This window comes from Manduca sexta, chromosome 18, assembly GCF_014839805.1.
Source record: "Manduca sexta isolate Smith_Timp_Sample1 chromosome 18, JHU_Msex_v1.0, whole genome shotgun sequence".
Taxonomy (NCBI): Eukaryota; Metazoa; Arthropoda; class Insecta; order Lepidoptera; family Sphingidae; genus Manduca; species Manduca sexta.
The window spans coordinates 12977023-12991886 of NC_051132.1; the positions used below are offsets into that span (position 1 = coordinate 12977023).

Consider the following 14864-nt stretch of genomic DNA (forward strand, 5'->3'; position numbering starts at 1 on the left):
CTTTGATTTTTCGCACGACCAATATCTCAGTTCTCTCGCGATCGTGCAGACTGCAAAGTCTTTTCCGACGTTTACGTCGGGAGAAAATTATATTATACGGAGTCTCGATAAAATCCGGAAAAATAGTTTTATTTAAATATTTTAATATATCAAATTATAAAAGACGTAACGTATATTATAATGGAAATAGTAAATGTCAAGCGGTCAAAGTGGCTCAGTATTGCCATTACCAAAAGAAACATTCCGTTTCACGTATAATAAATAGATTGGAATAAAAATCAAAACCACGTACAAATACACCAATTGAAAAAAAAATAACAGATTTATAATAGGATAATAAGTTTGTACATTTGACTAGAATAAACATTGCAGATTTACAAAAATCTAGACGTACGATTGACAGTTGTGACAGCAGACAGCATATCATTGATTTTGACGTGAAACTTCTATGGTCAACAGTGATTTTAGTTATTTGTTAATGTTTATACTCACCAAAATAATATAATGGAATCTAGTGAAATGCTGGAGGACAAAGACAGTGGCCCGGAGGTCCAGATCAACTTCCCGAGCTCGGTGATGAGCCGCATTGAGGAGTTAATGGGAGGCACGGAGCAATTCGACAGCGATGATGTATGAACTCATTTTTTATTTTGTCTTTTTCCTACAGAGCTTTGGTGTTAAAATGGGACCTTTATCCTACACAATTAAATAAACAACTCCCTATAACCCATAAAGATATTCATAATTCTAATTGAATATCAAAGCACGGTCTAAAATACGTTTGTACGATCAGCAACAAAAGTCGATGAACAAATACTAATTTACAAAACACCTGAACATTGAAACGGACCACAAATCACTTACCAAAGACGAGTACAGATTAAGGTTATCATTTCAATGTTACAAAAGTCGCTAAACATTTTATAACTTGACAATGCATTAGTTGATGAATCTAAATATTGAATCTATACTTCTATACTATTATATAAAGCTGAAAAGTTTGTTTGTTTGTTTGACCGCGCTAATCTCAGGAACTACCGGATTAGACTGCAAAAATATTTTTGTGTTGGATAACCCTTTGTTAGTGGAGTGCTATAGGCTATATATCATTACGCTATGACCAATAGGAGCGGAGCAGTAATGAAACATGTTGCAAAAACGGGCAAAATTTATTAGTTTTGAGAGCTTCTGTTGCGTGCGCTGCTTAAACGGTTAAAATTATGCAACAATGATGTATGACGGGATTGTTCCTCTTAAAAAAGTTCTACATAAATATATAATAAAACAAAGTCCCCCCGCTGCATCTGTCTGCCTGAACGTGTTAAACTCAAAAACTACCCAACGTATTAAGATGAAATTTGGTATGGGGACAGTTTGAGACCCTGGGAAGAACATAGGCTTACGGAAAATATATAGCGTGACTTTTATAAGGGAAAACTTTAGCCCGAAAACTTTATATCGCGGGTGGAGCCGCGGGCAAAAGCTCGTACATCATTAAAAATATGAAAAATAAACTGACGTTTACGTTGAAACCTTCGAGGAGAATCTCCTGTCAGAATAATTTTGAATTTACACATTTGTTTTTTAAACCGGCCAGTGCTCTATAAAATAGGATGTTTAAAATGTAATTAACCTATTTCTCTTAATGTTATAATATTACTTTCTAATATATTATTATGTTTTGTTCATACTTAAAAATTTATAATTCTGGTTATTAACTTCAATATATACTATTATATAAACCTAAAGGGTTTGTTTCTTTGAATGCGCTAAACTCAGGAACTACTTAACTGATTTTGAAAATATTTCATTAATAGGAAGCTACATTACTCTTAAGCCCTACGCGCTACTTTCTATCCAGGGTAAATATAAAGCACGACTTTTATCTTTGAAAAACTTTTTCACGCGGGCAGAGTAGCGAGCCAAAGCTAGTATGTTACAAAATAACAATTTAAATAACATCCTGGATTGTTGTATTTATTCGACAATGTTTTGATAGTAAAAACGCGGTGCGCTGCGCTTCGCGATATTGGTGTCTTGAAGCTTGATGGGTTCAATTTAACGAATAGAAAAAAAGCTTGCATATAAAACAAAGAATTTGCTAATTTCAGCCACATTTGTATATATTACAGATCATAAAAATTGTCGCTAGTAATGTTTAGCAGTTAATGGTTTGACAGCGTTCAGCTACTTTTGTAGTTCATTTATGACAAGTTGTTTTGTTTTTAAATTAATCAGCAACTTATGGTAAATGATAATGATTAGGAAATATTGGAAACAAATTATGTTCAACGACTTCTGTTGCTGACTGTACTATACGCGACTACAGACCATAAGGTGTCGAATAATGCAAAATATCAGCAGCCTGTCCTCAATAGACTACAGGAGTCGGGGGCTATATTATTTATTATACCATATTTAGTATAATGTGAACACTGTTGCTGAGTAAAACCCGTCATAAAAGTCCACGATTTTCAATATAACTAAGTGTTGGATAGAGTATTATTTGACTTAGTTTATTTATTAACTGTTAGTTTTATATTATTCAGGGCAATATGTTTATATATGTTTTAGAGTTTCATCATAGTTTAATAATAAATTTCATTATGACTTGTGTATTGTTTCTTTCAAGTTTGAATTTAGGCAGTATAGGATTATGGTAATTGTTGTAAAACAAAATTAGTAATCAATACAAAATCATTATAGTACATCATGTATTGGGAAACAAAAAAAAGTGCAAATCAGTGGTGACACCCAGGAAAAACAAAAATTGGAAAAGTGCCATATTTAAATACAAGACTATGCTATAAATCTTTTACTATAAAAACAAAAATATTTATATAATATCAGTAATTTAAAGCGCAATTTTATATAAATATATTCCCTTGTCCTTAGTTTGATGCAGTGGCATACATCAACCGAGTGTTTCCTACAGAGCAGTCCCTCTCTGGAGTGGAGAGTGCGGTTGCCAAGTGTGAGTTCCATCTCTCTGGTGTGGAGCATGACATCCGGCGTCTAGTGAGGGCCCAGGCTGACCAGAGGGAGGCGGGACAGAAGGCTCTCACCGAGGCACAGCAGTGCATGGCCGAGTTGGCTTTACAGGTCTCCAGATATTTAATGTGATCTCAATATCTGATTCAATATATTTAAATGATATTGAAGGGCACTTAATGTTGTCTGCAATAACCTAATTATACACAAATATACAAAATTGATATGTAGTGTAGACTAAACAATGGGACTTTTATTAAAACAATTTTTTTTCATATATTATATGATCATATTATGCGAAATCCACAAGTACAGGGGTATCATTTTATTCATGAGTATGCTGTATAATATGTAAATTCTATCACCAATATAAATGATTCAGAGGTAGTTTGTTTCTATTATGTAGTAAATAATTAAACTGTTTCTGACAACAAATAGTATATAAATATAATACAAATGTCCATCTCTGAGCAGGAAAATGGTGTGATCCCATATTATATCAATTAAAAATATTAATAAATGTGTCAGTTCCTTCACTTTAGTAATTAATTTAACATTTATATTAATTTACCAATAACATACAATCCAGGTATGTGACATAAACAAAAAAGCCGAACGTAGCGAAGTGATGGTGCGCGAGATTACCTGCGAGATCAAGCAGCTGGACTGCGCCAAATCGAACCTGACGGCGGCCATCACCGCGCTCAACCATCTGCACATGCTGGTGGGAGGCGTGTCAGCGCTAAGGGCCATGACGCGAGATAGACACTACAGTGAGATCGCGCTACCCATGCAGGCTATTATGGAGGTAATATGTAGGATGATTTTACCTTATGTTTACAAATCAATATATGGATTGAAATAGGATGTAAAACATTTTCTGGCCTTGATTATATCAAAATCTTCCTTATCTTATTTTAGTAATATTATTAATGTATTATGAAAATATTTGAATGTTAGTTAGAAGTAAATGCAGAAATAACTAAACTGTTTTTTCCATTCATAGGGTCCCATGGGAAATAATGGCTTTTTTAAAACTGACGTTTTAATTAGATGGGGTTGACTTCGTACACATGCTGTTATAAATTGCATCATTGATTTATGAATTTTTATAGCAGGAAAGGCTTTGCACGCGGTCGAAGCCGCGATCTAAACCTAGTTTATAATATAGTGCACAGACATTCTTGTAGATGTCTAGGTTTAAAGAGAGAGGTGTTCGTCTGTCGTCATCTTCCACAGGAACTAAGGTAGTCCGATAGTTGCAGCAATGTGAAGATCTCCATTTGTACTTGTCTCATGGATGATTAATACGTGTTGATGATTAATAATTATTACGTGTTGCAGGTGCTGCAGCATTTCGAAGGCTACCGCGACATCCGCGAGCTGAGCGCGCTTCGGGACCAGGTGTACGCGATACGGAACGACCTCGCGCAGCAGATACTGGCTGACTTCAAACAGGCTTTCACTAGTAAGATGATGTAACAAAAGCACAACTATTTTATGAATATTTCATAGCTGCGTTTCACCTTAATAAGTTAAATTAATAGTAATGTGAGTTGTATTTATACACAGATTCAATGATGTCATTTCAATGTAAGACATATGTACCATTGGTTATTTGGCAGGTGGCAGCAAATCTACAGTATCGCACCGGACACTGTCAGAGGCATGCAGCGTGGTGGATATTCTGGACCCAAAGGTCAAACAGGACCTGCTCAAGTGGTTCATCAACATGCAATTACAGGTGATCTACAACTGAATGATGTACTTGACTCATACTAATTAGTAAGGAATCATATATCTAGATAGTCAGGTTTTAAGTATCCAGACTTTACTAGTGGAATACCACATGTTTGAAATATTTTGGCTTTGCCACAGATTCTATGCAGATCTCCTATTGGTTGCTTCATTCAATCCATGTTGACTTTCATCCTTGTAAACTTAGTTGCACACATAGTCTTTAAAAGTATTTCTACATATATTATAACATACTACAACAGTTACTCTAATTGATATACAGGGTGATACAACACGAAAGTATCTGGGATCATTTTGAAAATCAAGAGTCCCTTGTCCGCTTGCAGGAATACCAGCACCTGTTCTCGGCGGAGCAGGAGTGTGCGTGGATCTCCCACGTGGAGCGGCGCTACGCGTGGCTCAAGAAGCACCTGCTCGCGTTCGAGGACAGCCTCGCCAACCTGTTCCCGCACCAGTGGGCGCTCAGCGAGAACATTGCACTGCAGTTCTGTAAGGTAAACTGGTAACTGGTACCAAAGATTTTTTAGGTTTTTGAAATTATAATGATAGAAATAGCTTTAGTTGGAAAAGTAGAGTGATTAGCACTACATATAACGTTTATGATTGTCGTGTTTACTTTAAAAATGCGATTTAAAAAACCCGACTCTTTACAACACTCTATATCATTACATTACCTTCTGATTCTATATAGATTGAAGATGTTGCTAATTTTCCCTCAACGATTAATTTAATCAGTGTTATAACTTATTGAAATATATTATAATAGTAAGTAAGGTGGTATGTTTGTAGATCACTCGCACGGAACTGAGCAACATAATGGCGTCGCGTCGGAACGAGTTGGACGTTAAGCTTCTATTGTACGCGATACAAAACACGTACAACTTCGAACTACTACTGCATAAGAGATTTACAGGTATTTATTGACTTGAAATAATTGAGGACAATGAAAAAATAAAATATGGTAATTTACTAAATAAAGTATTGAAGTTTTTTTTACCGAAGTTCTATTGAAGATCATATAAGTTTAAAAAAAACAGCTAAAATAATTTGTATGTTTTCCAGGCACAGACTTGCGTACCGACAACGTAGATATGAATATCAAGCAGAACTTAGAAACAGATAACAAAGATGTGAGTGTAAATTAATATTCTATCAATATTCTTCATTTTTAAGTAATAATTATATATTTTTAGTTTGGTATAAACAAGTACAGAACAGTAAATTAAATTAAAAACTCTAATTATTAAAATCAAAATATTTACTTACAAACAAGTACATATTTACGCAATATAATCGGCTCCTTGAAATACGAATACATACCGTTAAAAAAAGTTATATTTCTTTTTCCCATCCTTACTTATTCTGTCCGTGATCGTCCGACATTTCAGACGGCAGTAGAAGGCGAGGTGGCGCCGTCAGCGGTGGGTCCGGGCGGCGGCTCGTGGGTCGGACTCATCGGCGGCTGCTTCGAGCCGTACCTGTCGCTCTACATCAACAGCCTCGACGCCAACCTGCGCTCGCTCATCGATAGATTTGTACAGGTACACCAAACTGACGCTAGGTGGCGCTTGATAAAAAAAAATGTTTATACTGCTAAAATTATGAACCTAAGTTCAATTATATAAGTTTAATAGCTGTCAAAAACATCACCGGTTTCCTAGTTTAAACGTTATTAAGAGGCAAGATGGCGGGTTTTGACTTATAGCTGAGCTGATCGATTATATTGTGTTTTAACTAAGTATAGATTTGCGTAATTTTCTATAAGACTGTTTATGTTTATTAAGTCTATCGATATTTTTTTATTCTATTTCTTTAATTCTTTGACGTACGCAAAAACCACGACGTCCCAACTGCACTGAGGTCTAAATTCATAAGCTAACATTCCAAATGCCTGTACTAGGACGCGAAGTCTTCAGGTCAGGAGTCGGCGGGTCCCAGTGCGAGCGGCGAGGGCGCGGTCATCTCGAGCTGCGCCGACCTGTTCCTGTTCTACAAGAAGTGCCTCGTGCAGTGCGCCCGACTCACCACCGGGGAACCCATGCTCGGTCAGTTGCAAGTCATTCATTGAAGAGAGACAATAACTTACCAGTCATTATACCTGTTCCAGTGATTAGTCTGTATGAAGATCTTTACTAGGGTACATACTGCCTGCCGTAAGGCGGTAAAAGGCGTCAGACAATAAATAAAGTCCATCAAGGGGTGGCGATAGTTATAAGTGAATTCTGTTGGTATTGTGAATCAATTCAGTTTATAGAGAATTATACAGGCATAATATGGCATCAATTTTGATCACCTCGTTTTGTACCACCCTGTATGTTTTTCTATCATTTGTTAATAAAATAACCTGTTTTACCTGGCACTACCATGAAAAACATATAATTGCTCCACAGAGTTGGCAGGAGTATTCCAGAAGTATTTACGGGAGTACGCGAGTTATGTCCTGCAGGCGGCTCTGCCGGGCGGTGCGGGAGGTGCAGGAGGTGGGCTCGCGTCCACCGTCCCCAGCCTCGTTACTAACCTACACACGCTGCTGAGAGACGATGCTGGAGACTCCAGGTCTGTACACCAAAGGTGACGACTGGCTTTTATTTTCCAGGTGAATTGACTGGATTTAGTGGTAAGTCCAGTGTACCCCAAATATAATGTCGACAAACGACAGAATCGTTCCTTAATGGTCGCTAAAATTATGTTGACTGTTCTTACTAGTTGTACACCAGCTAACTGTAGAATGGTAATTCTGAGGCCAAGCCATTATGGCGCATTATAAAATATGTTTAGCACAACCAGTAGCTTAATCATGATTTATACTTGAGTTTATTACTTACTATGATTTTTAACAACAGGTACTCAAAACAAGAAATCTCAAAGATCACCAGCGTGATCACCACCTCCGAATACTGCTTGGAGACTACCATACACCTGGAACAGAAGCTGAAGGAGAAGGTGGCGCCAGCACTCGCCGACAAAATAGACCTGGTTCCAGAACAAGACCTGTTCCACAAGCTGATCAGCAACTGCATTCAAATGCTCGTGCAAGACCTGGAGATAGCCTGCGAGCCGGCCCTGCAGACAATGACCAAGATATCCTGGCTGAACTTCGATAACGTCGGAGACCAGAGCTCGTACGTCACGCAAATCATCATGCACCTCAAGAATACAGTACCTAACCTTCGGGATAACCTGTCCTCTTCGAGAAAGTACTTCACGCAATTCTGCATTCGGTTTGCTAATTCGTTTATACCGAAGTTTATACAAAATATATACAAGTGTAAGCCAATATCAACTGTTGGGTCTGAACAGCTTCTCCTGGACACACATATGCTAAAGACTGCGTTACTCGAACTGCCTTCTCTTGGCTCCGAGGTTAAGAGACCAGCTCCAGCAATGTATACAAAGGTAGTTGTGAAACTAATGTCAAAGGCTGAGATGATCCTCAAGTTGGTGATGGCTCCACTGGATGGGAACCTTGAGGGCTTCATTTCCCAGTTTGTGCAGCTGCTTCCTGAGTGCACCATAGCGGAGTTCCACAAAGTGCTGGACATGAAGGGAGCCAAGTTCTCGAAAGCCCAGATGAGTAATCTGGATGCGATTTTCAAAGAAACTAGTAAGTCTAGTAGTGAACCGAAATAATCTAGACAAGAGATTTTTAGGTTTTTTATGCGAATGTATTTTTATACGACCTAAGTGATGAGATAAGTGGATGCCTCGTCTGATGCGCCTGAGTACCTTAGGGGCCGTTCAAGTATTACGTAACGCAATTTTTGAAGATATTACCCCCCCATCCCCATCCCCACATGTAACGCGTCGTAACGTTTTCCTGTACGCCTCCGCTTCCCATCCAGAATTTATGTAACTCTAAAAGACAATTTTTTTTTATCACAATTCACGCAAATACCGAAAAGCCGCTAAAATACCTTTTTTATTGTTTTAAAATAAAAAAAACAATGTGACATAACGCTTTGTACGAAACCCCCCTCCCGCCCCTGTAACGCATCGTAACGTTTTACAAGACCCCCGCATCCCCCCAAATTGCGTTACGTAATACTTGAACGGCCCCTTATAGGACAACTTGTGCCTGTTACGTCTCATACCCAATAATCACACTGGCAACGCGGTATTGTATATGGTTGTTTGGGGCAGAAATATATAAAGCATGGACCATACAGACTTATTCTCGCTTACGAGAGATCTACCTAGTATAATTTAAAACACAATAGAAGTGTGTAAATTCGTTATCTATAAAGGATGTTTCGTCTATAATGTTATTTGTTGAAGGTAATGCACAGTCTAATAAAGTGGGGTCCCATTACTTCAGTCAAACTTAATACTACATTAGGTTTCCAGTTATGGCTATATCCTATATAGGTAACAGCTATTTCCTATCTTTGTATACTGAAGTTAGTTGCGAATTTTGCTATTCTAGTACCAATAGATAACAGGTGGGGCGGCTAACTTCACACTATCATTTTTGATTTATCATATGTTTGTTAGAAATAGATACAATGGGTTTCGATAATTTAAAGGCTAGAAGGATTATACTAAATAATCATCGCTTATCACAATATAATTTATTAATAGGCAGTAGGCCCTACTGACATGAAGATCTGGGTTCAGTCAGTTCAAAATGTGAATAACTTTTTATTGTATTGTAGTGTATTGAAAGGTATACCGCATGATTTCTATAATGCATTAAATTCTATCATAGTATTTTAAATGCAATTTTTAAGTGATTTCTTACTTCTTTTAAATTAAATTTTGTTATATCCAAATTGCAACAATATAAATATTCTCAGAAACCTATTTAATTTAGATTTAGATACATTATGAAGTGTATTTCGCAAATATAAATATAGTTGTGATGGCTATTCTAATTTTCCTTACACTTTATGTGTTTGGGAACTCTGTTGGTATACATTTTTTAACCGATACAGGTATATTATTTTTAGACATAACGTTTCGTGCTAATAATAAGTCAGTATTTTGAATAATTATTTGTATGTTTGTTAATAATATATAATTTATACATTCCATTTGAAAAAATCGTTTTAGTTTCATCCGAGTGTGTGACACTGAAATAAATTATTATTCAAACAGTATTTTTTATTTCTTTTCATCACAAATGTTCACATTTCCAGTTACAAGCAAAGTTACGAAGCTTTCTAATAAATTTGTTTTCTTTTATTCTTGGTAGCAGATCTATAGATAAGAGAATATGCTGGAATCTTCTGCAAAACCCTGGATGTAGCATACATTCAGGTGTACCTCACATATAAACTTAAAAACTTTTTATTATTATTATACATTTTGCATTAGTGCTGATCAGACCTATCATCGGTGCCTACCGAAAATAAAACTAAAATAAATTATGATTGTCTCATGGAATCTTTATAAGTTTGTGAAATGAGTTCTTATTTTGCTAGTTGCTGAATTAGTAGGATTCTGGGTAAACGTAATTTATTAAGAGTTTTTAATATAGTTACCACGTACATGTAAGTCATTTGGAGTATGTTTTCGTACTTAAAACTTAGAGACAACCAACAAGAATCATTAAAAACCACTGCTGGAGTGTACATTTAAAAAAACTATTTCCGATGTTGATTAGGCTGAATTGGGCTGAATGAAATGTTTACAAGTGCCTTTCCTGTTATTAAAAACTTTAACTGTAAACAAACATGGTAGACAGCAAACGTCAAACGCAGTTGCTCGCCGCGCGCCGCTTGACGTGTTTCGTGTTATGAAATTCGGAAAATGGTTTATTTTCCGGCGCGGAAATGTTATCATGCCGCTAAACTTGGAATATTATTGATATTAGTTGTAGCTTTATTGTCATTTTTCGAAAAATGGCGAGGTGGGAAGCTGTCTACCGGTGCAACTTTCTCCGATCCTGTCGAAGCGGAGTTCGAAAGACAAATATTGGAGGACGAGGCTCGTATTATCCCTGGACTGGGGGAAGGCGGTGTAGCAGCTCACTTGGTGGGAGAGGACAAGCGCCTCGGCGAGGAATCGGAGAAGAAATTGGCTATGAACGTCTACTTAAGTGATAGAATATCGTATAACAGAACTTTGAAAGGTAAGTTAGTGTTCGGGCGCGGCGATAGCGTGCTTGTTTTTTTTTAATCATAACTTGCATGTGAACGCACTCAGTAAGTATAACTTGGAGCTGTGTGATAGTTAGAAACCGTTGATAAGTTTGCATAGCGCTATTATTAGAATGATCAGAGAAATAACAATTATAATGATAGCTGCGTGTGCACGCGCGTAACGAGATATTACCACTATATTAATAAAATACGCATCATTACGGAACTGAACTTTAAATGTTAAGAGATTGCAATCTCAAAAAAGTATAATATTGATAAGTAAATTAACTCTAAAGTTTGTGTATATTATTTAAAGCCTTTTCAACAGAATACAATCGAAAAGTGTAGTAATAAAAGGTATAGTGTTAAAGACAACTTATTGTATAGCACTTAAGTATAAATCTGAATGTGGTTGTATCAATTGGAACATGTCAATGTTATATGAAGATAATATATTCCGGATATCAGAGCAGTGTAAACAGGAACTGATGTTGAGTCAATATATAACCAGCACACACACACACACACAAATTATATTCCTGAAAACAAACAACATATACTGCCATAACAAAGTCAGTTGTACTAAATGCATTTATTATGTGTGAATATAATTGGGTCAATATTGTTTACTATGTACACAAAGGTTATGACTATATCATAGGGGTCACACAGACATACAATACATACAGCTGTACAATTGAATATATGACAAATATTTGATAAATAGTATATAAATAACTTTGAAGTATAATATACTTTTGAATAGGATGTTAACTTATGATTTGCTTTAATGTTAAACAAATCAACATGTAGATTTTTTTTATTGATAACCATCCATGGGCTGCCAGTGCTTTGACTTGCAGAACATTACAAGACTAATCTACTGTAATGATAACAATATAAATCTTTAATATAAATAGTATAAACTAATTATATAAACAATGTGGCCAATGACCGCAAATGTTTTAATGTTTTTTTTTTAATAAACTGTTAAAATCAATGTACTGTATCTTGTTTATAGCTTATTATGAATAACAATTATCTTTAATACTATCTTCAAATTCGCATAAGATATCGATTTTAATTAATGATACTTATTGATAAGCGTTATCTCCTTAATAATAAGTATGTCTATATTGTAATAGTTCTGTGATGATGTCTGTTTAGAGAATAGATCTATTGAGAAAACATCAAGTTTGAGATGCAGATATGGCTAGCCAAAAGGGATAATTCTTAGGAAGTAGATATTCATTTCTATTTGATATTTAAATATGAATTTTAGCCACATTAAAGCATTATATACGTCACAAGTTTCCATTGTTTAGAGTTAGCGCCGGAGTTCCGAGAAAATATTAATATGTTTAATTATATTTTAAACTCTTTTCAAATATCCTATGGTATATAAACAGGAAAAAATTAAGTGACCATTTCTCTTGGCCCAGGTTACGATGACACCAAAATTTTTACTTATACATTAAAACTGATGCTATATGTATAACACATTTTTGATCAGAGTGTGTAGTGTAGAGAATACAGATTTCTGAGTAGTTACATCGCTTATTATGAGAGATACGCGGCTAAATTACGTTCAAACCGCTGCACTATGGACCGACATGCAATTTATAAGTGATATGAATTAAATTGGGCAATGAATGTAACTAGCTATCGAACAAGTCGACACGGATTTTGAGGTCAGAGCAACCTTTTTCTTTCATCGTGCTGTACGAATTATATCTGCACATTTTTTCGATAGCACTTGATTTTTTGCACTAGTTTAAGGATCCGTAGGCGCGAATAAAAATCTTTTAATATATATTTTTTTTATTATTTGCGATAGACGTGATAGACTTACCTCCTATCACATCATAAGACGGACTACATGTGGCGGAACGTGGGTGCACTGGTCGCACCTCTGCTTACCCCATCTGGGATAAAATTGTGTTGTGTTATTTCTGTTTAATATAGTATATCTATCGTATAATGGAAAGAAAAACGCTCTACGATTTTTATGCGCATAAGCTGCTGCTTTTTTTTCATATTACATCTGTGGATTATATTTTTGTTAAATAAATCTACTTCACGTCTCGTTCTGTTTCGATACTGCGATATCTATAAGACTACGACAGCGATAACGTTCCAATGCTTATAAACAAATAATAAACTGTGATTTGTATTCCAAACGCTTATATAACAGACCATGTGTCAATAAATATCATGAGGTAAATTATCAGCTATATTAACTCGTACGGAATAAAGATCTTTACTAATTGGCCCGTTCTAATACTTATAATAGGTGGTCGTTGTGTAATGCGGGTCCGTCTAATTGTCTTTTTAAAAAAAAAACACCAAAATATCCGAGACACAAATCACTTTTAATCAATTCAATATTACAGTTATTTTTGACACCTCACTTTTCTTTTACGTTTTCGCTATAAAATGTTACCCGTAACGCGGAATTAATGCAACAGTTCGGGCTCCGCGATTGCTACTGTTTTATATTATTTTTAATTGCAAGGTTTGCAAATTTGGTGATAGAAAAATGAGTTATAACAGTTGCAAGGTAAAACACATCTACTGCCTGATGTCGCAGGACTCGCAGACTTAGGGGTGACCTTCGGAGGAGGAGAGCCGGGCAATGGCCCGAGCCTTGCCCTTACAGTAGCCTCGCGCGGTGCCTCGGCGGACTTTTACTATCTTTCCGACGAAACTTTTAAAACCGGGGTACTATTTTCTTTCTTCCGCCCGGGTCCTCTCGTCGTTTAGGGCCGCCACTGCCTACACTTCGGGCCACCAACAGTAATATAGACCATTTAGATCTGTGTCTAATACGTGTACCCGATAAATTATCTCTTCTTCCAGCTGCCCTTAACCCTAACCTTAAATCTAATGTTGGGCAACAGAAATATTAGGCGTGGTGCAGAAATTATTTTGCTTCGTTATGACCAGCCGTCTGCCTGATTTCAACCCCTGTACGCGAAACCACCTACTAGTCATCATCATCGACTATAAGAAGTCCAATTCTGAAAATAGGCATCCCCTGAAGATTTCCAGACCGATCCATTAAACTCTAGAATGTATAACGTAAATAAGATTTTGTAGGGAATGTCGAACAGCTTTGGGGCAAGGCTTCGCATTTCGCGGGATCCCGAGCTGGCAAAGGGTACAAAACATTACCATTCTTTGGCCATCGGATAAAAAGACCTAGCAAAGAGCTGCGACTCAGAGCCTCGCATTAGTTAAAGCCACCACTGTTGCTAGTGTTAGATGTCTAATTGTAAGAACATTTTCATCAGACTACCGCAACCAGGCGTGCACCCGCGTGGTGTACGACGCGGAGCTGCCATCAGCCTCGGTGATCCTGATCTTCCACAACGAGCCGTACTCGGTGGTGGTGCGGACAGTGTGGAGCGTGGTGAACAGCGCCAGGCGGAACAACCCTTGGTTTGCCAAAGCCAACTATGTGGAGAGGGATACTGGGAAGACCATGACGCTTGGTGAGAAATAGTGAATTTCTTGGCATGGCTATGTATTGTATGAAGATGGAAGTATCTTCTCCTACTTCGCTCCAAAGTGGGACTAGTGAAACACTTTTTTAATTGTAAATATTTTTTTTTTAAAGCCCGTCCCAATAATTCAACAGTTTTATTACCACAACGCAGACATACAAAATGGTAAAACAAAAATAAAAGCTTACGATACAAGGTTTTTCCCGTCTATAATCAAAACTATAGGTAAATTAATCGTATTTATAAACTTTTCCGCTACAAAAACATCACAGACACCATTTACAACACCACTTTCTCCAGGCTATCCCGGCCAAGATCCAACGTCTCCTTTCGTGTACCTGAAGGAGATCATCCTGGTGGACGACAACTCCACGCTGCCCGAGCTGAAGGGCAAGCTGAGCCACTACGTGCGTACTAGGCTTCCGCCAGACCTCATCAGGATACTGCGGCTGCCGGATCGGTAAGTGGAGGAAGGGTTTTGGGGCAACACCCATCGATTGGCAATGACTATCTTTATAATGTCGGCATG

The 14864-nt window shown here is 36.9% G+C and overlaps 2 protein-coding genes across 2 annotated transcripts in view; both read left to right on the forward strand.

Moving 5' to 3' along the window:
- The first annotated feature begins 372 nt into the window (after positions 1-372).
- On the forward strand, positions 373-9845 carry LOC115444528 (vacuolar protein sorting-associated protein 53 homolog). The gene is made up of 12 exons (XM_030170329.2): positions 373-630; positions 2896-3102; positions 3581-3799; positions 4336-4459; positions 4617-4735; positions 5076-5243; positions 5539-5662; positions 5812-5879; positions 6138-6290; positions 6650-6794; positions 7140-7305; positions 7593-9845. The coding sequence occupies exons 1-12, from the start codon at positions 505-507 to the stop codon at positions 8377-8379; spliced, it is 2406 nt and encodes an 801-aa protein (XP_030026189.1). The 5' UTR covers positions 373-504; the 3' UTR covers positions 8380-9845.
- A 580-nt stretch (positions 9846-10425) lies between these two features.
- LOC115444513 overlaps positions 10426-14864 on the forward strand; it is a 40058-nt gene continuing 35619 nt past the window's right edge. The window contains 3 exon segments of the mRNA XM_030170304.2: positions 10426-10819; positions 14123-14323; positions 14636-14795. Of these exon segments, the coding sequence (XP_030026164.2) occupies positions 10498-10819; positions 14123-14323; positions 14636-14795 (683 nt within the window). The 5' untranslated portion in view covers positions 10426-10497.